The 27535-nt window shown below is 42.5% G+C and overlaps 1 protein-coding gene across 4 annotated transcripts in view; it reads right to left on the bottom strand.

Annotated features, from left to right (window-relative positions):
- The window catches only part of Fmnl2 (formin like 2), a 261419-nt gene that overhangs the window by 70698 nt on the left and 163186 nt on the right, over window positions 1-27535 (bottom strand). For all 4 annotated transcript variants that reach the window (XM_052182485.1, XM_052182484.1, XM_052182482.1 and 1 more), the window contains exons 3-6: window positions 25282-25362; window positions 19856-19932; window positions 10665-10748; window positions 6885-7037 (exon numbers count right to left, since the gene is read on the bottom strand). In XM_052182485.1, coding sequence (XP_052038445.1) covers window positions 6885-7037; window positions 10665-10748; window positions 19856-19932; window positions 25282-25362 — 395 coding nt within the window. The remainder of the gene's footprint in view (window positions 1-6884; window positions 7038-10664; window positions 10749-19855; window positions 19933-25281; window positions 25363-27535) is intronic.

The raw sequence follows: 27535 nt of genomic DNA, 5'->3' as shown, positions 1-27535 counted from the left end.
CCTGCACACGGTTCCACAGAGCTGCTCGAGATTTCACTTAATTTCAGGCATTCTGAAAGGCTTCATGCTCTCAATTTTTGCCTTTGCTGGTGGGAGGTAGAGGCAAAGGACGGGGAATTTGGTGCCACTCTGGGCTACATGAAATCCAGCCTCTTAACAAGACAACACATACATCACAAATTGGGCAGGCTAGAGAACTCAACGGGGGAGCTGGGAGGGGGCTTGCTACACAAGACTGGCAACTTGAGCTTGACTCCCCAGAACCCAAGTAACAATAAAAAAAAGGAAAGACTATCAGAAAATTGTCCTCTGGCCTTCACACCCACATTAAACATGCACACAATGATGACGTTTAAAATGTATTCCTGACACTTGCATTAAGTTTATGCATATCACACCAAGCATCAGCAGTTACATGTGTGTGAGAAGTTCCACAGCAACTCTAACATGGGCAGAAGACATGAAAACAATCTGGCATTGGTAAAAGCTGCTCTGCAAGACCATATATTTTTCAGAATGTATCTTGTTTAGTTCTCCAGTGGTACCCTCCACCTGCACCACCTACTTCACTCATAAAAACGAAGCTGCAAAGAGGTGGAGAGCAAACACCTCAATCTGCACAGCTCATCCCCACAGTTAGCAACATACACATTCTTCAGTTAACAGTAGGTAATAAGCTTGAGGACAAGTAACTTGTCTACGATGACCCTGAGTAGAAGAGAAAGCTTCTACTCTAGAGACAGCTAGACAAAGCTGGATGACACTGTATTTGCTCAGAGACCTGTATTTACAAAGCCCAAACCCTTAGCAAACAGGGAGAATCTATACACTATTCACCCAGTAATGTCTACTGCTACGCCTGTTTGTTTGTTTTAAAGATATATTTATTTGTGTTTGTTTGTTTAATATTTATGAGTACACTGTCACTGTCTTCAGAAACATCAGAAGAGGGCATCAGATCCCATTGCAGATCGTTGTGAGCCACTATGTAGGTGCTGGGAATTGAATTCAGAATCTCTGGAAGAGCAGCCAGTGCTCTTAACTCAGAGCCATCCCTCTAGCCCTTCAGCTAAGTCCTAACTCATCTATTGCTGCAACAGCACACATTTATTTATGTACATGTAAAGTTACTCCAGGGTTGCTCAGTGGGTGCAGGGCTCTGGGTTTGGTCTCTAGTGCACATGTGTAAAAATTAATTGTTATGTTGTGTAAATATTCTGTCTTTACTCTGTGCTTCCATTGTCTAATGACTGAATACATTAGACAGAAGAATGTTGAAAGACTCCCGAACCACACTATCCCAATGTTTGGAGAAAGAATTCTTTAAAAAGTGCTCTATGACACTTCATTGCCAACAATTTTGGTATTCGTAAATTCAGATCCTATCAGACAAAGGGAGGGAAGGGGGCACATAATTTTTCTATTGTGAAGGGGCATTCAGACTTAGATATCAAACCAGTACCTATTAAATGCAGGAACTGGAACCATCATGGAAGCCGAAGGAAGGTTCAACCCCACAGGAATGCAGCTCCCCCACCAGGATGTCACATCATTTGGCAGGACTAGGCTAACAAACATTCCCAGGTTTGTGCTAACAGCACTTTAATCAAAATTTGGGAGTTTTGGTTTCCTCTTTTACCCTTTAGACATTACATCACTTGGGCATTTTTTTTTCCTGAACCAATTAAACATAAAATATATGATGCTTAAAAACTGTGCCAAATACTTTGCTAACTGGCCCCATAGCCAAAAGAAACATAGCTGAGATAGTTATAGGAAGACAGTTCAAAGTATAGAAAGGGAGGTAGCAGAGGAGAGTGGCGGTCGTGGTCAGTGAGGGAGGAAAGGGGGAGAGATGGAATGCTGATTCTTTTTATAAGGACTTTAATGATCTGTGTGTTTTATATGTCCACCGGGAGACCCAAACAACAGCCGAAACTGCTTTCCAGTGTGAGTAAAAGGGAGGTGTCAGCTCAGGATATGCAGAGCAAGTCTCTGATCACCTGCAATTTCTGACTTCCTGCCCTGTTTCCTCTGAAGGCATTTGCTATGGACAGCAGGCTAAGCAGCACACAGCCCCATGAGGAATGTCCAAGAAAACCAGCTCTCTCCTGTCATACTGTGACACTGAGGTCAAAGTGTGTCCGTTTAGCCTAACATTTTCATAAGCTTTCAATAAATTACCAATAGCAAGCACAGTCTAGCCTTAAAGTACAACATGAATCCTAGAATACTCCTGCCAGACTGACCGACATACTGTTCCCTAAATGGACCATTCAGCACTGCAGTGACAGGGTGCGTACTTTCTCAATTCATTTACAGTGTTATCATTTTCTAAATCAGGTGACAAAATTTGTGGCCTTCTGCCACCTCATTTGCTGACAGATAATGGTTTGAGAAGAGTATTTTTTTTCTTGGTAAATGGTATTCTAGGCCAACAGTAAGTCAAGTTGTGTTAGAGGGACAATTTTAAACAAATAGTAACAAGGAGAAGAAAAAAGAACAGAATAAAGTTCGGTTGACAATCCAAAACCATTAAATCAGAATGATGGTCCATACTTTGGGTTGGGGAGAGGGGAGAAACAGGAAATAGGATAAGAACCTCAGAGGGGATTCTCTTCTTCTCTAAGAGGAAAACAGAACAACTGAGTTCAAACTCTTTGGGGTTTTATTCATGTGTGTGTGTGTGTGTGTGTGTGTGTGTGTGTGTGTACACGAGAGAGAAACAGACAGAGAGACACAGAGAGAAACTGACACTTATAATTGAAGCTAAAACATGGCTCCCCACAACAAATTCTAGTTGAAATTAAAATGTTACTTGTTGAAACCTGAAAGAGAACCTTAATGAGTGTAATTCTCAAATTCTCTTGTTTTATGAGCAAAATGGCTGGGAGTTGCTGCTACCATGCACTTATTTCCAAGTAGTACGAAATACCCGAGTGTATGCTGAGGGTCTCCCCTGGCTCATGTAGCCCTAGTGTGCCGAACTGTCTGAGAAGGATTACAAAACCCTTGTGGGCACTGATAAGGGTACGGGACATTTACTGGGAGGAAAAAAATAACATATGAAGGAAGAGGCAGGAACCCTTTCCCCTCCATTGATCTCAGGCAGAGAGGTTTAACCTTAGAGATTAAGAATGGTGTCATTGCCAACAGTCCCTGTACAGAGGTAACCACGGGAAGCTCCCGGCACAGTGCCCAGCACACTGGTTCATTTAATAAAAGCTTTTTGACGAAGTAAAAGTCATGGTACAAACGTCTACGTTTTACATTCCTTCCTTGAACAACATGAGGAATAGGATACCCAGGTCAGAAGTGTAAACCGTAAAAGCTCTTTACTGAACCCATGGGAACAGGTATATATCTGTCAGATCACATTTAAAAAAAAATGCTGTTCCACAGAAACAGCAGCTAGAGGGGAAACAGTGACATCTCGTTTAGGTAGAATATTCATTTCAGAAGAGCTGCTGGTTAGTGGCTAATATCCGAAAAACAATGTGGATCACACTCATCCAAGTGAGAAGGTCAGGGAGCTGGTCTCCACAACATTTCCACCAGAAAGCTCTGACTTCTCTCTGCACCAGAACTACCTCTGCCAAATCACACTGCTTGTCCCTGAAAGGATAGAGTGCGCCTCCTTTCCCAAACATGCCTAATCCTTGACCCTTGACCCATGCCCTTTCACCTTGCCTCACTGTAGAGTAACCTTTTCTTTGCCCTGAAAACCAACTCCATCTATCATCAACAAACCCAGTTTAAACTTGACCTTTCTTCCAAGTCCACATTAGCTCTCCACTCAGTTCTTTAAAAACTCAAAATATTTATTCTGTCATTGCCATGTCTTATTTAAGTCTAACAGCATTAATCTTGACTGTCTTAGAATTATTTTTTTCTTGGATCCCAAATACCACAGCCTTGGTCCTCAAGACATGAGGTAGACAGATGTGCAGAGATGATTGGTTAATGAAGCTGCATTTGTAGGCACACTGGTGGAATCAGTTGCAAATGGAACTGGAGACAGGCCAGATTCTGGCAAAAGCACATACCAGGCTTCTGCTTCATTGACACCAACACTTCTATGACCAAGCTTCAGACATATGATGACTCAGAACCCAGCCAGAGGCACAATTCAGGTGTGTGCTGTGTGATATGGTGTTTGACAATCAATATAAAATAGTTTAAAAATATCAAAGATTTTATTCAAAGACACTGTATTTAATAATGGAATATTTTTGTTTCTTTAAACAAGCTTTATTTATGAGAAGTGTTAAAATTTGCTGATATCTCATTTTTTCCAATGTTTCACCAATAACTTTTGGTAAGAGGTATAGATATATATTATTATCTAGAGATGAGGCAGAGGAAACTGTTTTATATCAAAATGTGTTTGGTATAAAGATATTATTCATTAAGCAAAACTACCAGGATAAAACATCTCTAGAAAACACCATAATACATTCATAAAAAGTTTGATATTAATAAAAATGCACTCTCCTGCAAAGAATCCAACTCTCACTATGAGGAGCTATAATATGATAACACAATGCATCCTTATACGAGGCAGCAGGGCGAGGCAAAGGCTACTATACTATAACATGGAGCATGGCCGTAAGACCACCATGCACTGTCAGCTCCCTCGGGTGTCTGCTCCAGTGACTTACGAGATGTTCCGGATGGAAGCCTCGTCATCAGTGTGTACCCTGAAGCTGCTCCAGAGGCAGCAGAAGGACAAGCAGCTCGGGTGGCATTGGAGCTGAAGAGAGCCGGGCAGGGAAGCCAGCCTGGTGGTGACGTGAGAGGTGGACAAAACCGGAACGAGAGACAGTGGGACGAGAAAGGACAAAGCAGAGGACACAATCAGAAAGGAGATGGCAGAACGAGAGAGAAAGCAATAAAGTGAAAACCAGAAAGTTAAGGAGTGTTGAGAGCAGAGGCAGAAAGGGGAGAGGAAGAGAGAAAACTGTAAACAATCCTTGGGTATATGAAGTACTACACAGCTGTGCACCGACTGCTGTTGGCTCACGGCAGCTAAATTACTATTGATATTCATTGTTTAGAGCCAATATCTATGAATAAATAAATGGCACTCAAGTAGCCACCATGTTGACTCTCTGATAAAATTCAAGTGCCCCCTCTTCTCTGGGCTTTCAAGCTGCCGAAGCCTAACACAGAAGAAGTGTTGGTGGCTTCCTCGTCATCTATGAACATGCCTGCCAGGAAGGTCAACTAGCCCTCATGTCTCCCCAAACAACATTCCCATTGTGCCTACCACAATATTTTTTGTGTTGCTTTCTAATTAAACACACAGCTAGGCAAGGTCTAGCCAACTATTAAGTAGTTCTGGTTAGTCCTGATGTCCCCGAGTCCCGCCTTCCAAGGTTCAAATCATGAATTATGTAGAAAAATGAAATTCCGTTAGACAGCTCACCAATATACACCTTCTTAGTAAACAAAGATGAAACACTAATTCGTACTTCATAAATTAAATCTCTTTATGTAATTATACTCAAATATTAGAAAGCATTTTTATTTCCGTATCAAGATGCTTATGGAATTTCTTATGGATATATCAGAACATATATCCCTCCGCCCATGTGTGAAGTTGACACATACTACTAGGTTACATAGCCACTGGCCCATTGCAAACACCAGGAGGTCAGTTAGAACATTGTTCTTTTATTTCTGAATCATTTTTTCCTAAATTCATCAAAAGTTTTGGCATTTGCTTACAAGAAAATCTGAATGGTTTATTGGAGACATCATAGTCACGCATCAAATTCATCAGCAGAACTGATGTTCATTACAGAGGAGGACATTCTCTTAAATTTCCCATGACTAAAACCCAAGGCAAAGAAGTAAAAGATCATAAAAATACAATCAATCGTAAAATGTTTGGAAGCCACAGGCTCAAGGTCTCCAACCTGACACGTGCACTTTGTGACCCAAACCCACAGTGATCTGAAACACTTATATGACACTGCCCTGCCAGGTCATGTCAGAAATACAGAAGGTTTTAGTAAGTCACAGGAAGCAAGGAACACATGGGGATGAAGATCTTTACCACACCAGCCTGTATTCAGGTCATGGGTCTCAGAAGCCTTCCACAAGTTGATTTAGGTATGGCTTCCATCTTTATTAGCGGGAGCATTAATTTCCTCACCAATGACCTCTAAGCACAGTGCTTTGAAGTTATAAAAGCTATTTCTCCACCTAGTGAGTGATCCCAGGTCTGAATGAACAACATGAGACCGCACACAGCAGTGGTACAGGTGGGCAGTGCATATCCTCCTGCAGCATCCTACCATTCCAACAGGAGCTGTAAGATGGAACCATTAGTAGAAGATGTCAAGTTGACATGAAGCACACCTTACCAATGGAACATGGCTAGTATGAAGCACACCTTACCAATGGAACATGGCCTTCATTATAAAAATATGTCTTCCTGACACTGTGACCTTTGAGCAAAACCACACCCTGCACAGCACACACCTGAGCTACCTGTGGAAAGAGAGGGCAGCACAAGCAGATGAGGAGCTGCAGGTGCCCCTTAGAAGCTCATATGGTAGCATGCACCCTCGGCCCTGCAAGTGCTATTGCGGTCTCTCTGTCCACATCCATAGCAACTTACCTGCCAGAGACTACTTCACTGTTAGTTGGCGCGAGCTTCTTACCTTCTATGCTGAATCACAACATGGCATTTCTAAGAAGGGTTATGGAAAGTGAGAGAACACAACCAAAGGAGCAGACCACGAGCACCTACGAAACTGTCAGTTAGATTCACTGTAGAAGAAAGGGCCATGCTGGAAAGACACACAGATGTCCACGCAGGCTCAGAGGAGGAGAGACAATCCTGCCATGCCAAAGCATCTGATTAAGGCACTTACCGAAGTGCAGAATGTCTTCCGGAGCGGGACACACTGGTGCCCACAGGTGAGGGTAGGTTGTTCCCTCTGTGCAGGTCCTCGATGGACCTGCTCCAGGGCTTTGATTTGTCCACCGTACTCTCCACGGTACTTTCCACACTTTCAAAGTCAAAACTAAAACAAAAAAGGAATGCTACTCAAAACCGAGACACTAACTTCCAGACACAGACGTGGACAGACACAACCTGCTATTCCTTGACCGTGTCCTTCACCATAACATGAGAAGTCTTTGCAGCCAAAGGAAATGCGTAAGAATTTCTGTGCTCTCAGTGTTAGTTTTGAAAAAAACGTGAGGATTACAAACACTGGATCTGGCAAAAGAATCGTTAACAACGAACAGCTAATGCTGGGTCACTGTATATTGTTTGCATCTTACTTGCTTGCTTACCAATTATCAGCCCTGCCTTGCTCGAAGACCGAAAGAGCTCTCACAGCTGTCTTCATTTTGCTTTAACAAGCAGATATGTTAGGCTTATACTAATTCATTCCTACCCATCAATTTTTCACTGAGCGTTTTCTCCTAGTGTGTTAGCAAGCCCTTTTCCAACCATATGTGATGCATTACTAGTGCAGCGATGGAGTGGCTTTGATTTTGGACTCTCTTCCCAATGTGGTGCTCTTTAAAGTGAGACTGTTGTTCCTCTGACATTTCTTGAGGTTATTACTCATGTTAGCCATGTTGGAATAAGCGGCAAGTGGAGTTGCTCATTCTCGTGTAGCCTTAGGAACCAAGTCTTTAAACAAGCAGGCCTTTGTATCCCATGCATTTCCTCCCTCACACAGTTAGTTACTCTGCTTTCTCCTAAGAACACTGCAGTGTTTCTAGCCTCAGTTCTGACCGATCAGACAGCAGAACAAAGAGTCAGCAGCTACAGTTAATATTCTCTAAAAGACTATAAAAGAGCTGGAAGAGAAAATAATGTGTGCTGGAAATCATCTACAGCTGCTTATAAAGCAAGGCTGCCAGAAGAAAAACAAGATGAGAACGGCCACCTAAAGACGAGGGGACATGCTCTAACTTTTCAGGTTGGTCACATAGCAAGGACAGGCGCACAATGTGGGCGTGTGGAGCTGATCCCGGACTTTGTTGTTGTATGTTTGGGTTCAGGAATAAGGTTGAAAGAGAAAGGCAGAGTGGGGTAGTCTAAGAAAACCTGAGGTAGTAAAATAGACTCTCATTGAATTAGAGAGGACTTCAAGGAGCATATGATGAGCTCTCGTGGTGTGGACACATCACAAGTCCCTCAGCAAAGTTCACTCTACATTCCTCTCACCCCTCCCTCCATGCCCGGGACCAAAGTGCAAGAAACACACACTTTAGTGAACTGGTGGATGCTTCTATTTCAGACAGAGTCAAAACAGTTGTTTCGCACTCCATGGGTTAGGGAATTACTAATACCAGGGAACAGTACAAATTTTCAAAATGAAACACAAATTGTTTAACTTATCATCTAATAAAACAAAACAAAAGTAAAACCCATGTACAAAGTGCTTAAAGCTAATGCCCTCAAACAACACCAAAGGTTCAAGTGCACCTAACACAAATTCTGAGTGCTAGTGTTTACTTGGTTATTGCCTTACACTGTTGACAGAAGAATTCCTACACAGTATCAGAGACCTGCTCCCACTAGTCCAACATGAAGCCATATTTGAGAAATCTGGCTTCCAAGCCCTCTTATCCAGTAAGTAAAGGATTCACTAAATACAGGAATTTTAGTCTTCCTTAAATGATATATTTATCTAGATTTTAAACTTCATAAGAGGAAATATTTTTTGTCATAATATACAATTCGTCATGGAGATTATCAGATTCAAAGTAACAGAAATAGATGAGAAATATCCTTTTGATATAATTCCTAGTGTAGATAGCATATTCCATCTTAGAAAACAAATTCTTATACATTATCAGAAGCATCAAACTAGAAATCCATTATATCAGATTTGGTTAATAACCATGAAACTAAGAATAATTGCAGTTTCCCCTTCACAAGCACTGAGAAGGGGTAGAAAACAGAGAAAATGCCCAGCCAGGGATTCGAACTTGTTGGAGAGAGTGAATATTGAAAACAAGTTGTTGCTATTAAAAAGAAGAATGGAGGTGCTGAAGAGAAGACTTGGGGTTAAAAAGAAGCAACTGATGCTCTTGCAGAGGACCTGGGTGTGGTTCCTAGCATCCACATGACAAGTCATAAATGCCTGTAACTCCAGTTGCAAAATACCCAATGTCCTCCTCTGTGCATGTCGTGTATAGGGAGTACACTTGCATGTATGCAGTCAGGTATCCACATACATAAACTCAAACTAAATAAGTCTGCCTTTGAAAAAAAGAGTGGATGTATTCATAACGTGGAAGAGCAGAGGCAAGAAGAGAACCCCAAGCATAGCCTTGTATACATCCTGAGAGCCTCTCTTTAAAACAAAACACAAACCAAAAACCCAGAAAACAAAAGCCAAAATCCTAGAAAACAAAAAACAAAACAAAAACAAAAAACAAACAAAAACAAAAAACAAACAAAAACAAAAAACAAGCAAAAACACAGCAAGAAAAAAAACCAAAAAGCTCCCGGGCTGAGGCATCTCTCTGAAGTATCTCCTTTGTCTAATTAAAAACACAGCATCAGTACTGCCTCACTCTGCACGTGTAAGACTATCTGTAGGTTTTGGACTATTTCCTGATTAAAGGACAAATGTTGAAAAGGGAATGCCTCCGTCAACTGACCATTTTGCAGTCCTGTTATAAATCACCGCAGAAGTCATGAACATGGAGAATGACGTGGAACGATATGGCTCTGTGACTTAATATTTTCCTTTGCTGCTCCAAGTTCTTTTGCTGCATGTGTCAGGAAACCGAAGACTGCAAGCACATCGACAGTCAAAAGGGACACCAGCTTGCACCCTCGAGGGCCACTGTGTTGGTGTCTAATGCTGCGTCTCACCTGCTCCTTTGCCAGCACACACACAAGTGCACTTCTCTCATTTCCCTCTCACTGCTGAGACGGAAACCATAAACACATGAAAAGCCAAGGCTTTACTACTGACCTACACCCCAGCTATATTACAGGGTCTGGGGCATGTGCCAGTGCTACCAGATGGGATTAACATGCACCAGTACCTGCTTCAATCCACAGCACACTGAAATTTAATAAAAAGTGAAAGGGTGGGGCTGGAGAGATGGCTCAGAGATTAAGAGTACCACCAACTGCTCTTCTGAAGGTCCTGAGGTCAAATCCCAGCAACCACGTGGTGGCTCACAACCATCCGTAACAAGATCTGACGCCCTCTTCTGGAGTGTCCGAAGACAGTTACAGTGTACTCACATATAATAAATAAATAAATCTTTAAAAAAAAGTGAAAAGACTTTTCTGCTATTTCTTTTGTTTATTCCGCCAATATATCACCTACCACTCTACTGCCCTACCATACAAAGTCATGTGATCCAAGCCCTCAGGAAAGTCTTTGGCATTAGAGCTGTAGCTCAATAGCAAAGCCAAGTCCTGGGTTTGATCTGTAGCATAAGAAGAAGGTCTTCAAGGCGAATTTTACTTGCCTGGTTTATTTCTGCCTTGAAGGCATTTCTAACGCCAATTATGTGATTGGTTTAGCTACAAAATAAGAGATAAATCTCTGTAAACTCCACACACCCTCTCTGTGGGTTTCTGCCTTCAGTGAGGTATGTAATTTTACCACAAGGCTAGACCTTGCTCTGTGAAAGTGACATGCAAGCCAGTTATGGTTACTTACGTGACTGCATACTGTGCAAAGGACAAATATTCCACAAGAACATCAAGGCCTTTGTTTTCTTCATTCAAAAACTCTCTGACCCATCTGGGGAAAGAAAAAAAAAACATTGGTGGCATTGATCACAGGTCTATAGAAAGGTTACAGTGGATAGTATTCATTTTTTGCTCTCGAAACATCCAAAGTCTGAAAGGCAATACAGAAGAAGACACTGACTATTTTGCAAGAAGAGAGCACTTCTGGATAGAATATGAAAACCATAGATTATGCCAGGTGGTAGTAACACCCACCTTTAGTCACAGCACTCAGGAAGCAATGGCAGGAGGATCTCTGAGTCTACATGAGTCCCAGGATAGCCAAGGCTACACAAAGAAACCTCTGAGAGAGAGGGGGGGGAGGAAGAGGAAGAGAAGAGAAGGGGAGGGGAGGGAAGGGAAGGGAGGGGAGGGGAGAGGGAGGAAAGGAAGGAGGGAGGAAGGGAAGGGGGGAGAAAAAGGGAAAGAAAACCATAGGTCACTCACTGTATGAGAAATAAAGAGGAAAAAAGCACTCACATGTCAGCCTTGAATTTGACTGCCTGAAGACTTAAGACAGCCTATTTTAAAGAAATTTCTAAGAAAAGGAATACGTCTAAATGTACTTTTCAACCATAAATGATCTCTAGCCTTGTTGTTGAAAGAGCCAAGACTGGACCGAGAATGAGGCAGCCTGGAGCACGCTGCCACTGTCATGGCGATCCAGGCATGACTCCAAGTCCATGCTCAATCCTTCTTGGCATACCCAGCTGGAGAGACCGCTAAACCGCCAGAGAGAGGCCAATCTTACGGACTTCTGGAAATTCAATAGGGATAATGACTTGCTTAATTTTTTCCATGAGTAGGAAAACCTTGAAAATACTGCAGGTACCGCAGACCATCAGCGGGACTAACACGTGACAAATACTTTTAAGGATCATTCTTAAGCCTTTTTATAGCTTGCATTTGAGTGTTGTGTAACAGTTCACCAAGAAGACAACACGTCTATACTGGCTATACAGAGTGACCCCAAGAGACAAATGAATCTGCATGTTTAAGGCCTGGGGATAAAATTCTGTCAACCTGATTTTACACAGTTCTTCCCACCCATTCTTCATCAGAGACTGTGCAAATATCAGAGACGGTGCAGATATTAAGGACTGTGAGGATATCAGGGACTGTGTGTGGATATCAGGGACTGTGCGGATAACAAAAGAAGCTATCACTCAGTGTGAAACTCCTATAACTAATGGGTACAAAGCATGGCTACTACCACTGCAACAACCCACGAGCCATGGGCACACACTGTGATCCAAAAAGGTTGCCTGGCTATGGATGACAAGAACTATTGTGGAAGCCATGCTTACGTAGCTAGGAAGACAGCATCAGTACAATGGCCCCATGTATCTAAGGAAGAACAGTAGTACCTTGAGAGGTTTGTGGTAGAAGAAGAACCTAGTAGACTCCCAGATCCCTTCTTTGTTTGTATGTTTGATTGGTTTGTTTTCTGGTCTTTACTTTTTCTTCTCTCTCTTCTCCTTTGGCCCTTCTACCTTGATGATGCAGTTTCAAGTATACAGGAAGTATCAGAAGTCAGGAAGGTTAAGAAACCGGACACCCTGACTTACTTTCTTCCAAGTACGTCAGTCAGTTACCATAAAAGATGTGTGTATAAATAACATGTGAGAGGAGCCCGGGGTGGCAACTCATTGGCAGAGAAACCCCATGTTGGGTCTCACAGGGCAGCTTTGTCAGTAGACCTAAACAGCACACAGAACTGTCTTCTGGTAGAGAGAGAAGTTTCTAGAACAGCCACACACATGATCTCACTACCTCCACTCATAGATAATTTATTTAATTACCCCCTATGGAAAGTCTCCAGGGACACTGGAAATTTTAAAATGATAGTCAGAAGCTTAGGAACAGCCTGGAAAAGATATTTCTTCTAACTGGCAGGGGACTTGGGAATGCTAGCACTCCTGCGTGACTCCCTCCTCTTTGTCTCTCCATTGCTCTGGCCCAGGGCTCTGACTGCACAAAGCAAACTGTTCTGGAGATGGGTGTCTTTTTAACGTCCTTTAAAAAGGACCACCAGAATCCAGCTATTTTATCTTTCAGGACAGGCTCAGTTTCACATATTTCATTTACTTGCTCATTAACATGGGAGTCCAGATAAACAGCCATTGAAGTTGCTTCTGCAGACACTCCACAGACAGCACAGATGCCCCAGGATGCCATGAGTACCTGCTACCATACACCACCACCTCATTTACATAGGAGGGTCGGTCACAACCTGCCTGAGAAGGAACTTGACCTCAACAAAGCAGGAAATGGCCATGGACAGTAGGTCTATAAGTCTTTTGATTCAACGTGCTCATGTGTGTGGTGGATGTAATAACAAGTTTAATTAGCTTCTTCAACATCCCAATTGATATCTGAGCAGAAGGGCCAGAAAGATCATTTTCAAAGCGAGACGGGTACTTTATATATCCTAAAGTAGCATGAGTTGCCCTGGTTTAACGTCACACAATGGATTCTGGTCCTAATGTTATAGGATCCTCCTTGGGTATTTAAATCACTCCAATAAGCCTAAGTGATTTAGGAAGGACTGAGACATTCACCACTGACCAGCTTGCCTCCTGATGATGCTCACTTAGCTAAGTCACTCAGAGTAAGGGATTATAAGAAAAGTCAGCCCTCCCTCAACAGAGGAATGGATATAGAAAATGTGGTACATTTACACAATGGAGTACTACTCAGCTAGTAAAAACAATGAATTCATGAAATTCTTAGGCAAATGGATAGAGCTAGAAACTATCATCCTGAGTGAGGTAACCAATTACAAAAGAACACACACACACGGTGTGCAGTCACTGATAAGTGGATATAGGTCCAAAAGCTCGGAACACCCAAGATACAACTCACAGACCCCGTGAAGCTCAAGAAGAAGGAAGACCAAAGTGTGATACTTTGATCCTTATTGGAAAGTGGATCAAAACACCCATGGCTCATAGCCAACCAATAGAATGAGAACAGGGTCCCCAATGGAGCAGCTAGAGAGAGGACCCAAGGAAGAGGGTCCTCTGAAGGGGTTTGCAGCTCCACAGGAGGAACAATAATATGTACCAACCCGTAACCCCAGAGCTCCCAGGGACTAAACCACCAACCAAAGAGTGCACATGGAGAGACACATGGCTCCAGGTGCATATGTAGCAGAGGATGGCCTTGTCAGACATCAATAAAAGGAAAGGGCATTCGTTCTATGAAGGCTCGATTCCTCAGAATAGGGGAGTGCAAGTCAGGAAATTGTGGGTGGGGGTTAAGCAGGGAGAGGGAAGATGGGATCAGGGGTTTTCGGTGGGGTAACATGGAAAGGGGTTAACATTTGAAATGTAAATAATACAAATATCTAACAACAACAACAACAACAAAAAAGGCCCTCTCTCTTTCTTGTTCTCTCGGTTGCTACCCCTTCTGACTGGGAAATCCTCCATGGGGGAGATCAGGCCAGAGTGATCATCAAAAAACTAGAAGAGGAAGCAAAGAAAAGAGGTAGAGAGTAAAAGGGCAGATGTTAATGCAATGACTTAAATCTCAGGGATTGGAAGAAATATGGGGGCCAGAGACTTGACTCAACAGGTGAGGACTCTGCCTCCAAGTCTAACAACCTGAGTTTAATCCCTGGGACCCACACAATAAAACAAAGAACCGACTGCTTTCCACAAGCTGTCTTCTGATTTCCAAATATGCCCTGCTCCCACAACACAAGTAAACAGGAATGCGGGGGAGAGGGTACAGACTTTATGCTGTAATTTATGTATCTGATCAGACACTGAGTCTGGCACATCTGTAGAGCTCCAGCTCCTCTCTGAGCATGTTCTACGCTGTTTTATATGTTGCCAATAGGCAAACAGTTTCAAATTGAGTGATTATAGGTTTTGGAAAACAGAATTATTTCTGACTCTGACAGCATGTATTACTTCCTGAGTGCCTTGCAAATTCAAATGTGATTACCATATGTTGTAAATTTGAATTTAGGCAAATTCCAAATCAGACACTTGGAAGCTTAGAGAGACGGGGATAATGAGAAAAGGTTCTGGGGGGAAAATAACTGTAGCCAAGGAAGGGCTTTCCGTACAAACACAAACAAGTCAGTATTGAGAGGAATAGGCTGCTCACAACCTGATTTCAAAGTTTTGTTCTTCCTGCCTCCCAGAATCTTAGAGCCTAATTTCTTCACATAGAAAATTGTCTTAAAAGCCCCTACTGGTGTACAACTTCCAAGGTCACCCAAAAGGCAAGATGCACAAAAGAGAGAGACAAGTGTTACTCCCTTTGCCAGGCTCCTGAGAGGAAACTCTAATCCATGGCTGGACAGCTGGAATGAAAGTTCTGAGAAACTAGGGGGAGAAAGAGAAAGGTCAGCATCACCCAGAGCCCACCTCCATCACCCACCCACTACTGCCCCAGACCCACCGTGTAGCAGCCCCGTTCTCCATGTGGGCCCATCGCCACTAAGAATCCTGAAGATCTCTCAGCGTACCTCTCTCAGGGTTAATCTGTTTGCTGAGAAGAATTAAGACTTGATACATACAAAAAGCCTTGGATTGAAACTACCAGTAGTTTCAAAACAAACAAAAAAAATTTAAGTAAAAATAATAATAAATAACCAACCAACGCAGTGACCCTGACACACGGTGGCTCCTTTACGGTGAAAAAGGCCGGGTAACACAGCTGAGACCACATCGGTTGTTTATCACATCCTACACTCTATGCAGTGCTGGGGCAAAACATTCCTGCCAAAGAACAACCTTGATGAAGCGATTTATTAAAGCCGGATGGTGAATATGCATCTTTCTGTTTGTTTATGACAGAATCAGAAGTCACATGAGACCCATGTGCAGCCCACAGCAGCGTGTATTACCCGTGTGCCCATGCGTGCACCCGGGCAGATTGGTGACTTACAAACTGTGATGATAACATTTGGGGCATTGAGAGACAGCTCCTCAAAAATGAATGAGGTCAGCCTGCTGCCTTGGGGAGAACAGGACTGCTCACTAACAATACATGTTCAGCTTAAATACAATTAAGAATTTAGGAAACCTATTTGATAGCTTTATGATAAATAAAATTGTATCCTGATGGCAGTGGTGAATATTAACCAAATTGATTTAAAAACAAACAAACAAACAAACAAAAAACAAACAACCATTATAGATGGGAAGTGGTGGCCTATGCCTTTAATTCCAGCACTCAGGAGACAGAAGCAGGTGAATCTCTGTGATTTCAAAGCCAGCCTGGCTTACAGAGCACGTTCCAAAGCTATATAGAGAAACCCTGTCTAAAACAACAGCAGCAAAATATTACAGAATGACATGTCCCAGCATTGGAAAGAGCAGAGTACCTCAGGGAACCTGCTTTCCGAATGATCATTTGAAAAACCATATTACAGGAGCCATGGGTAAACACAGCCAGCCCGGGCATGAGACAACGAGATGGACTTTAACAGAACACAATACAGTGTCAGCACCGTTAGACACTGTCACTCAGGGGATTTTAAAGTGCTATCAGAAGGATCTCTACAACGATCTGAAAGGCCACTTAAGAACCCAAATGTTCCAAATGTTCTTCATCTGCACCAAACAAAAATAAATATCAAAACAGGCTGAATGTGGTGTCAGGAACACCCAGCTGCCTTCTATTGCAAAGATATGAAAGAAGATTCTCAAGAATTTTTATGAGGAAATAAATAAAGCTATTCTTTACAGAGAATTTTTGTTACTTTGTTAAATAGTTACATTTCACAAAATGTTACATGTGCTAATATTCATGAGTATATATATTTATATATGAAAAGTCTGCCTCTAAATATTACATATTAAATGAACTTAAAGCTGTCCATTTTAGTTTCTAGCATGGTAGATGTCACTAGACTCTATTCATATAAGCAACAATAGTTCACTGAAGTTCAAAACAATTAGCTAGAATAAAGGAATCCAGAATATCAAAATGTTTGGGAACTGTTGCTATGGAAAATAGGCTTTAGATGCACACAAGTCTCAGTGCTTCTTACTAGTAAGGAGTAGAATAAAATGAGCACCTGACCTTCAGTTTTGCCATATACGCAACAATGGCTTCGGGTACAGAGCAACACCACAAACATTTTTATGTGCAATAATGCAACCAACATGCCTAACACATGACAAACGACTATGACTTGGGAGGTTTCCAAAGCGTGGAAAAATGAACTGATCTCTCTCTCTCTCTCTCTCTCTCTCTCTCTCTCTCTCTCTCTCTCTCTCTCTCACACACACACACACACACACACACACACACACACACACACACATTTGTGTACATCTTAGAGCATTGGCCAGTCTCTTTCCTCTTTGACTAGGTCTGCCCCAGCCAGCACTGACCCACAGAACGCCTGACAGTCTAGGAGAAGAAGTTTTCACTAAGCACTTCCTGACTGCCTTCTCTTTTCTACATACTTCCCACAAGCCCTGGGAAATTTGCTACATTCTTCATACCTGTTGTCTCAAACACCTACAAGAAAAGTGTACATCTTTTAGAATGTCTGCAACCTTGCATTCAGACTAAATAGTAACTTTGTATCTTTATAGGCAGTGCTATTAAAAGAAATCACCCCCAGGCAGTTCCACGAACTGAAGCTAGCAAACCTCCCCACCTCGTCCTCACCACCACAGTAATCACCTGGACATCTGGTGCACCTTGGCTTCTGCACACTCGTATTGCTTGCCAGTGCGATATAATGGTACTTAGTTCTCTTCAAGAATATTTCAAGTAATTTCAGGGGTTTGGACAAGTCACAATCCAATACTTCTCCAATGCTATAGCTCTTTACAGTAGGGAATGGAATTATTCCTAGCCAATATCTTAGTTCAACATCCCTCAAAAAACTAATTTTCTTTCTCAAAAGTTTGTTCCATTTATAGAGTTTTAGGCTTATGTGAAACCCAGAACAAAACCGTCACTTGATGAAGCTGCAGCTGAGACTTTCCCCAGCAAAGCCCACTCTCTGCTTTAACCTTGGGACCTAAGCTGTGCCAAGAATCTATTTTTTTTTTCAAGACAAATGGACTGTAAGTGCAATTTTGGCTTTTAATAACTGGAAATTTAAAAAAAAAGAAAATATATGGAAATCACAATCTCCTGAGCATTCAGGTCACTTTGGGTAAACCATATTCTACACATGGACTTCCTTAGGACAATATTATAAGTTGCTACTTCAGCTCACACAGTAAGAGCAGAGAACTTACGCAATTTAAATTTATCAAAGGTCAAATTAACAGAAGGGGTCATGGCAAAGACCTGCACCTAGACCTCTTCATCAAATAAATGCCCAGTTATCTTTCAACTATCTTATCCAGAGCACTTGTGCACACATACACATAAAACCAGATCCATGGATCATAGCAAAAAAAGACTCCTCATGGTAGCCATTGATGATTTTCAATAATCAGTAATTCTCCAGAATTTGTTCCTATCAAATGAGGTCAAGACACTAAGCTTGGAGAATGAAGAGATGTGTTCAGGTTCGAATCTTCACCATAGACAAGAGAAATCAAAATTTCCTTCAGTGTGAGCATGTGCAGGAATTGTTTCATGGAGACAATGCATCCCATGAATTTCTCCACATCTATAGGCATTTTCCCAGAGGTTTCACATAAATAGCAGACAAGGGAGAATCTCAGCTGGTGACGATGGAAGGAGGAGGCCATCTTTGCACATGCCTACTGGAACCTAACCAGTCACCCACCTGCTCACAGACTACAACTCTTCCAGCCCTCCAACTTTGTAGTAGACATGATCATCATGCTTTAGAATTTGACAGTCAATTTCATATTATCTCGGCAATGCTTGGAGATCTGCTGTAAACCATTCCACCATTTTCAGTTGAGAACTGCCCGGGCATTAACTTGGGCCATTATCAAATGGAATCTAGTTCCTCATTCATAACTACCAGAAGCTATTTAATTTCCTAAGTTCAGGTATCCAATTGAATCAAAAAACCACCACCTCCATCTTGAGACAGACAAGTTTCACCACTTTGAGCCCAAAGCCTCAAATGCCTTAACTCTTTCAGAAAGGTCTGCTAGGAAAAACAATTTTGGAAAAGACCAGAGTGGTTTTCAGGCAAAGCACTGGCCTTACAGCTGTGGACTTCCTACAGTTCACTCAACCATCTTTGATCCTCCATTCTTTTAGTCTTGAAAACAAGAGATTAGACAATTTTCCCAGCCTGAAAATCATGATTCCATTATTTGGTTTTTTTTTTTTTTTCTACAGTCTGCTTTTGGAGACAAGCAAGAATCAGTTAATTTTATGGAGAGTTGGTTCTCAATGGGCATTCTACCTCAAAGTCTCCCCACGTGACCCTGCATGATCATTTCCACACTTAAATACAAATCTGAAATAACTGTGCTACTAAAACATCTAAACGGATTTTATCAATTGATCTAAAGTAGAAGTGAATTACTATAAAACAAGTTATCTGGTGTCATACAGCGTGGAATTAAACCACCTAACAATAAAGTACTATCTATGTATTATACTATCCCAGGAATAAGGGGAAATGTAACAGCTCTTGCCTGAGGCAAAGCAACCATGAAGTTGCATAAAAGGAACTCACAAATATTTAGTGAAATAATTCCATGAACTCTATTTTTCCTGTATAGAATACTTCACAGTCTCAAGTGTTATCATGAAAGAGACACAAGAACTGTCTCAGATGCAAAGAAGTGGGGTTAGTACTGTTGTCTACAACAGTACTCGGGTTCCTATTCTTTTGTGAATGGAAAGAAATTAAAGAAAAGCATCTGAAGACTAGGACAGTTCAAGGGTCTCAGTTTACACCCATTCTTGAGTGTTCCTCAGCAGCCAGAGCACGGTCACATACACACGAAGCACTTGTCATGAAGTGTCTGCATTTACTTCATCCAAACAAGTAAATACAGAATTGCTATAAATACCCATGTCAAGGGCTCCCCATTCTGCCTCAACTGACTCTCACAGTTGGTGATAAGGGGACTAAGGAAAACTCCCCTCTGATAATCCTTGGTCCTTCAGTAAATATAGAAGCTCAGTTCTTAGGTACGATTCAGTCACGTTCTAAGATAGAAAGTTAGAGCTAACATGTTACGGGAGCATACTCACCCAATGTGGTTGGTTCGTAATGAAATTTCCAGTTCTCTTAGCACTTGTGTCGACTCTTGAACACGCCTTCTGAATTTCTATAATTCAACAAAATATAACCTTAGTACCTGGTGCTACTGCAACTTATAATAAATTTAATGCAATATGAAAATATAGTTTATCCTAATGTATATTTATCGTATTTCCTTCTTTTGATTGAAAAGCACACAATGTAGGTCATAAAAAGTAACTTAGAAGAAAGGATAATGACTTACTTCACGTAATATCCTAACATAGATTGTTCTCCCTACCTCACATATACTATAATAATTATCATTATGCCTTTGTTCAGGAAAACCACCGCCAGTTTCAACAATTCATCAGCATGACTACAGACATAAGACACGCGCTTATCTATGGCAATGTATTGTAATGAAAGAGTAACTGGTAAAAACAATGAAAAGATGTGCCTGGGAGAATGTGAGTGCATAGGAAACCAAACCTGATTTTAAGAGTGTTCTAGCCCAGGGAGCCCCTTACGAACTCAGCCATGAAGCTCAATAGAGATCCGCTGGCCAGGGTTCTCATTAGAGGCCGATCTCATTGGCACACTGCCTCACTCAGCCAACAATTCCAGCAATAAATCAGGTCTTCAGCATAAACTGCTGTTTTCATAAATTATTTAGGCACAGAGAGCTTTTATGGAGAACACAAATGAACTCTGAATGCCAACTTTGCAAGCATGCCCTCTAAAGACAGCAGTCTTGAGCCTAACAGTCTCTACTTGACCTAATGTGTTCCAAAAACAAACATTCAGAAGTTAGCTCTTCCAACTAGTCCTCCCTTGCAAGGTCAGTCATGAAAGTTCATGTGCACATGCATATACGAAGAATGCTCCACCATACTCTTGCCTATCAAGATCTTATCTCTTTCTAGGTCTACACTATCCTTTCTTTAATGGGCTCTGCTATGACAATGAATATATATGCATATATATGTATATATGCTTTGAAATCTAAGAAGTCTCCAAGATACAATGGGTTGATATACCCATCAGTTCTCTGGAGGATTATTTCCCTACAAAACCTTAACAGTGCCTATAGTCTCAGGCCACTCTGCGAGACGGAAATCTGATGTGTGATACCTTCCTTTAAGAGATGCAGGCTATCTGTGCGGCAGCCTCCAACTTCTCTGCTCACTGGAAAAAGTTTTCTGAATTCCAGCTCAGGATATAAGAGAGACTCTTCTGCCACCTCTTGTCCTCTTCTGCCACCAAGTAGATGCTACCACAAGAATAGAGGCCTCCGTTCCCAGGCCACTAATCATGGCTCCCACACTTGAGAGGAATCACATTAAAAAGGGAAGAAGGAAAAGGCTGGTAGCACAGTTCCAGATGGCGGGGTTGCAAGAACTATGCCGCCCCCATGCATGCGGACCATTAGCCAAGGAGAGCAGCAGCCCTGCCTGGCACAGGCAGCTCCTGCTGCCCCTTGTCTTTTCAAAGTCCCTTGCTTTCTTGAAGTTGCTGGAACTGCTATTCTCAAAAACCTTAAAAAATAAAAATTCTTGGATTTTTGTACTCAATATATGGTAGTATATACGAAATAAAAAAAATCCCAAACATAAAGAAAAAAAAAGTCCACACTGCCAAGAAAGACCTAAAAAATGGAAAAGCCATGATGGTTTGGAGAAAATGCTAGACTGGCTCCTTGCAATAAGTATACTAAGCATGAATTTGTCAGGTAGAGGAAGCAGGATAGGGGCCAAAGTTCCATGCCACTGCTCGTTAAGACATTTCAGATACTCTCTATTGATCCTCACGGCCTCTTCCCAGGCTTCAAAGAAATCATCCCCAAATGATCTTCCACAAAGAACACAAGCATAGTACTTAAAACATAATACAGTTGTACAGAGGCCTGACCAAAGGGTGTGAGGAAAGAGGGAGGGAGAGGAGAAAGGAGAAAAAATACAAGCAGACTGATGTGGATGGTATACAGATTCTGCACGCACGCGCACACACACATGCATACATACATACATATGTATGTATGTGTGTGTATGTGTGTATATGTACAGACACACACATGTACATATGTATGTATGTGCATATGCGTGTATATGTACAGACACACATACACATATACATATGTATGTATGTGTATGTGTGTATATGTACCCACACATATACATATGTATGTATGTGTGTACATGTAGACACACATACGCACATATACATATGTATGTGTGTGTATATGTACACACACAGATATGGATATGGATATGGATATGGATATGGAGAGACTCCAACAACACAACTCAAAGCCCTGAGCTAGCCTCAGCAGCTAGCGTTCATCAGACATTGGCTATGCTGTGCACTGTAACCCTGCAACTGTCTGACCCTGAGACAGAGTAAGCTGACTTCACTGCTGTGCTGCGTTCTCCAGGGAGCAGCTCAGTTTTCGGTTGGATTTTGGAATGCCTTGGCATCCACTTCGCTAAGACATAAGCAGTGGGTGCTAGCGCTCTGCACTTCTAACATGCAGCCACAGACTTTAAAGCTCTCCAGTGAGTAACCTTGAGCCTGTAGGTCCAAGCAGAAAGCAAGCGTGAAGAAGGAGGCACTACCAAGCAGTCCCCATCTCCTCTCTTTCCTCCCAGATAGAGGACAGTCAGGCACCGCCCTGGGAGGCAGCAGAGACAGGGTGAACCACACAATAGGTTTCTCCTCACAAAAGAAGAGTCAGCACAGAAGCAGACCCTTTTCTTCATGGTCTGTAACCTCTTACCACAGCAGACATGAGCACAGACTTCCCTGAGGCTCAGGCTAATAACCCTTGGCCTAAAATGAAGAGGCAAGTTTGTGAAAGCCAGGGCTCAGAGATATCTAATCTAGGTGCTTCCTTCCTTACCCTAGGGCATTTCATTTAAAGCTTTTCTTTTCTAAACAGAATGTGCTTGGGCATATTTTTTTAAGTACAAATTCAGTATCTTCTATTAAATTAATGAATGAACTATTTGAGGACCCTGAAGAGCACTGAAGGAAGCCTGCTCAGCCTAGACAGTCTGGCTGAAATTTAGAGGCCTGGTTTGAACACTCCCCAACACTATACCACAGCTGAGAATTTTAAGCTCATTTTTAACTGAAAGCCATGCCTTATTCCAAACAAATCTCCTTTTTTTCCGGGGCTTAAGCATTACAATTATGTATGGAACAGATCCTTTCCCACTGCCTGATCCTGACAGAATCTTATTACAGCACGGGGTCGGGTGTGTGTGTGTGTGTGTGTGTGTGTGTGTGTGTGTGTGTGTTTGTGTTAATCCCACCTCCAGTCCTTTTCTCTGGAGCTGAATGACAGACATAGAAAGACAAGGCACAAACCAAACAAGGCCATTCAGGTGGACACATGGGTCAGGACGGAGAAATTGGTGGTCCAGACGGCCACCATCGGGCCCATCTCTCTTTATTAAGTGATCCAGGAAGGAGTGAGATATTTAACAAGAGGCGAGCTGGTTTCTTCTGCTTGATTTTGTCTCCTGAGGGTGTGGGGCTGATAGCCCAGGCTGTCATTTCTGGAAGTGTGGGTATCTCAGGCAGGCCTTCTTTCTGGAATGTGGGATTGTTTCTAGAATGAACTGCATACTGCAGGAGTGGAGATCTCACTCCATCTGTGTCTAAGTGCTGCCATTACATACATAGCCACACGCTCAGGTGACATCAAGTGCACGTATGGCCAGAGGAGCCCTCAGCCGTCACCGCAGGTCTGCGGATTTCTAAAGGACCAGTAGAGTTATTCTGGCTGGGCTGAGTACCCTCACCGAAATGAATAGTATAGACAAAACTGCCGGGGTTTTTTCTATTCCTAAAAATGTGGGATTTATACGTTGTATCTTACACAGGTGTTTCCTGTCACAGTATTCCTTAGCCTGTAAAATTAAGACTGCTCTCTGCCCAGGCAGAAACAAATCAGGGATACTCACAAGAATTAGGCAGCTATTGCTTTTTTACCTGGGGGCTGAGTGATTGCTGAATGCAGACCTTTTTTAAAATGATCATCAGATTTCTGAGGGGGAGAAATATTACCAAGGGTGTTCAAAGAAGACCTTGGGACATATAAAAATTGCATGGCATAGAGCCAAAGTGGAGAATCTCAATTTCCTTTCCTTTCCTTTCCTTTTCTGTTCTTTTCTTTTCCTTTTTAATGTGCATGTTTTGCCTGCTTGAAGGTAGGTACACCCCTGCAGGCCTGGTGTCCTGTGAGGTAAGAAGAGGGTGTTGAATGTCCTAGATGTGGAGTGATCGATGAATATAAGTCACTGAGTTTGTGCTGGGAACTGACCCCAGGTCCTCTAAAGAGCAACGAGTACTCTAACCACTCAGCGAGCACTGAGCCATCTCTCTGGCCCCAGAATCGCGAAGTTCAGCCATCATTTCTATTGTTTAATTCCTCCTCGTCTGCAAGTAAAACATAAAACGAAGGCTCATGAAACTTCCGGAAGAAATAGGAACTGCTTTTTGCATGACATTTCTGGGGATGAGGGTGTATACATAGCTAGTGAAGAGTTAGAGTGGAAAAATGAAGAGAGAAAAGTTAGGAGGGCAGAGTGGAGAGGGAGAGAGACACACGCATGCACACAAAGGAAAGTGAGGGGTGAGCCAGGATCCCTGGAAACAGCTCAGCAAGAGAAGTGTGCTTTTCTTCTCCCAGGAATCTCCGCTGACACACAGGGTATTCAGCTCAAGGGGCCTTGAAAGTGGGGATGTAGAAGACCAGGCAAAGACAAGCGCTATCTGGTACGAAGTATCCTTACCCATAATCCTCAGGGACAGTTCTTCCCTGAGCCATCCCAGGGCTGACCTAGCCTGCAGGGCTGTGCCAGGCCACATGCTTAGCTGCAAGGCATCCGCTTAAGCCAATTGTGCGGCTGCACAAAGCAGGGCTTGTTTGTAAAAGGAGAGATGATTAAAAATCAAATCAGCTATTCCCTCCTTACCTACTTGGGGTCAGGGGCTGGGGCTGGGCTGGGGCTGGGGCTGGGGAACCTGAGAAATATCAACAGCCTATGTCTGCATGCAGCTAGGAGGAGAGACCCAGTGATTTGGGGGCTTCTAGAAGCGCCCCGAGTCACAAAAAGACAAGCATTGCATTTGCAAGGCTTGCTTTGTTAGGGGCCTAAGCAGTAAGGACAGGGCTCACTACTCTGTGTAGTGGGAACCGTCAATATCAGTAGCCGTCAAAGGAATATCTCTTTTGTGTAGGCGAGTTTTATTAATGCTATAGATTTTTTTTTTTTTTGCCCCTTTGTCTTCTCATGATGATGGCCTCCAAAGCATGTTTGCTAGGAGATCTGGCCAAAACTAAGACAAAGGAAAGAGTCTTCCAATGTGATGCAGAACTCTAAGCACGAAGAGGAAGGACAACCGGGGTGTGTAAATATATCCGCCTTACCTTCCTGGTTACAGCTGGGTCCAGGTAGCCTTTGAGCTTCTGTATGTAGGTATGGGGAGGGTTCTTCACCTGGAATCGTTCCTGCAGGAAACACAGAGTTCTGTCAACAGCAGAAACGGTGCGCAGGAATACCACAACCAGCCATATGAAAAACGTTCATGTCATTACACACAACCGAACACTCCTCCAGTGTGAATATGCCTCTGCTAATAACCACCACAGGCCAACTTGCTGTCTTCATGGGCTCTCCCTGCAGAAGAGGACTCCAAAGTTGAAAAAAGGAGGTATGTCCTTCATACCATAGCTAGTGAGGAAGAGTGGACCTGAACCCACGTCCTCCCGCTCCAGAGTGAGGACTGCTTTCCCTGCGGCCTCTGCAGTTGTCACCCAAAGGCCAGGCTTTGCCCCTCGTTTCTCAGACTTACTGTCAGGGAGCTTCACCCTAGTGAATTCTTTGGGATAGCTTCAATGTTGGCAAATCTTTCACTTTGGAATATACTATCTTTAAAAATAGCCACAATAGTTGAATCAAGATCGGATAAAACTAATTTATTTTAAAAAATGAATAATGAGTTCATTGCTGATAGAAAGGGTAGAGTGGGGGAACATGAGAGTGTGTAAATGGGGATGCAAAGAGACAGACAGACAGATAGACGTGTGTGCGCACACACACACATCATGCAGACAGACAGATAGGCACATAAACACTCAGAGAGACAGGCAGGCAGGCAGACAGACAGACAGACAGACACGCACACACATACACAACACCCAGAGACAGACACACATAAACATGCAGAGAGACAGACAGACACATACACATAAACACACAGAGAGACAGACAGGTACAGGTACACACACACACACACACACACACACACACACACACACGAGCATGCACCTCAAGACGTTCAAAGTCAAGGTTAAGAACTGAATGAAAAATGGTTCAAAATCAAAAACAGGGGCAATGTGGACCTGAGCACCTGACTATACATTGTATTTTACATGTGTGAAACTTTTAAATACATCATCTCTAAAAAAAAATTCCTCTGGGCTGGAGAGATGGCTCAGTGGCTAAGAGCACTGACTGCTCTTCCAGAAGTCTGGAGTTTAATTCCCAGCAACCACATGGTGGCTCACAACCATCTGTAATGGGATCTGATGCCTTCTTCTGGTGTGTTTGAAGATAGTGACAGTATATTCACATATAATAAATAAATCTTTAAAAAATATATTAAAAAAGAGATTCTCCTTATTTATTTTTTAAATTGGTCTTTCAAGACAGGGTTTCTCTGTATAGCCCTGGCTGTCCTGGAACTATGTAGACCAGGCTGCCCTTGAACTCAGAGATCCACCTGCCTCTGCTGCCCAAGTGCTGGGATTAAAGGCATGCACTACCATTCCTGGCAAAGAAAGATTATTATTGTACTCTTTTCCACTTAATAACCCAATATGTCTGGTAGTTACTTTTATTTATTCTACTTAATTCTATTTCTTCTTCTTCTATAGGAGAATTTTTCTAACATCACAGGCAGCAGCAACTGACCACAATTAAGCAGTTGTTCACTTTATCACCAGGAGTGGTGGTGCACGCCTGATTAATCCCAGTCCTCCAGAAGCAGAGGCAGGTAGATCTCTGAGTTAATAGGTCAGACAGGGATATACAAGGACAGAAGGAGGGGCATGGGGAGGAGAGGACAAAGAAAAAAATTGTATAAGAACCACAGCATTCTTCCTGATTCACTCAAATCCTGCTTGGTTACAGACATAAAAATGTAAAACCATTAGTTTGTTCTGTTGAAAGTGACATCTTAATCCTGATCTAGCTAGTGAAAGCGCTATACTGTACTGGTCAGAATGAAGACAGCAACCGCTTGTGAAGTACCAGCACCAAATGATACAATGTCAGCACAGTCCCCTGGACCTAAGACTTGGAGTATCAGAAGGGAAAAGAGGGATGTTAAGAGCCAGAGGACTGAAGTTTGCTAGAGATTCTGTCTTCTGTATACGACAGGGAGTCTGTGCCCATGAAATCTCAAAAGCATGGCTACCTAGCCAAAGCCAAAACAAAGACCATATCAGTTGAGGATGGGGGAATCTCTCCCAGGGCTCTGCCCCCTAGATGAAGAGCTATAGGCAATTGAAAACTGGGAGGGAACTAGCCTTTCCCAGAGATGAGTCCTCTGATTGGCTACCCAATACCAAGTGTCTAGCCCCAAAAACATACACATGAGCAACAGTAAAAGGACTCAGC

The sequence above is a fragment of the Apodemus sylvaticus genome, chromosome 5 (assembly GCF_947179515.1).
Source record: "Apodemus sylvaticus chromosome 5, mApoSyl1.1, whole genome shotgun sequence".
Taxonomy (NCBI): Eukaryota; Metazoa; Chordata; class Mammalia; order Rodentia; family Muridae; genus Apodemus; species Apodemus sylvaticus.
The sequence above is the reverse complement of the archived record's forward strand: the minus strand, read 5'-3'. Positions and strand labels throughout refer to the sequence as shown.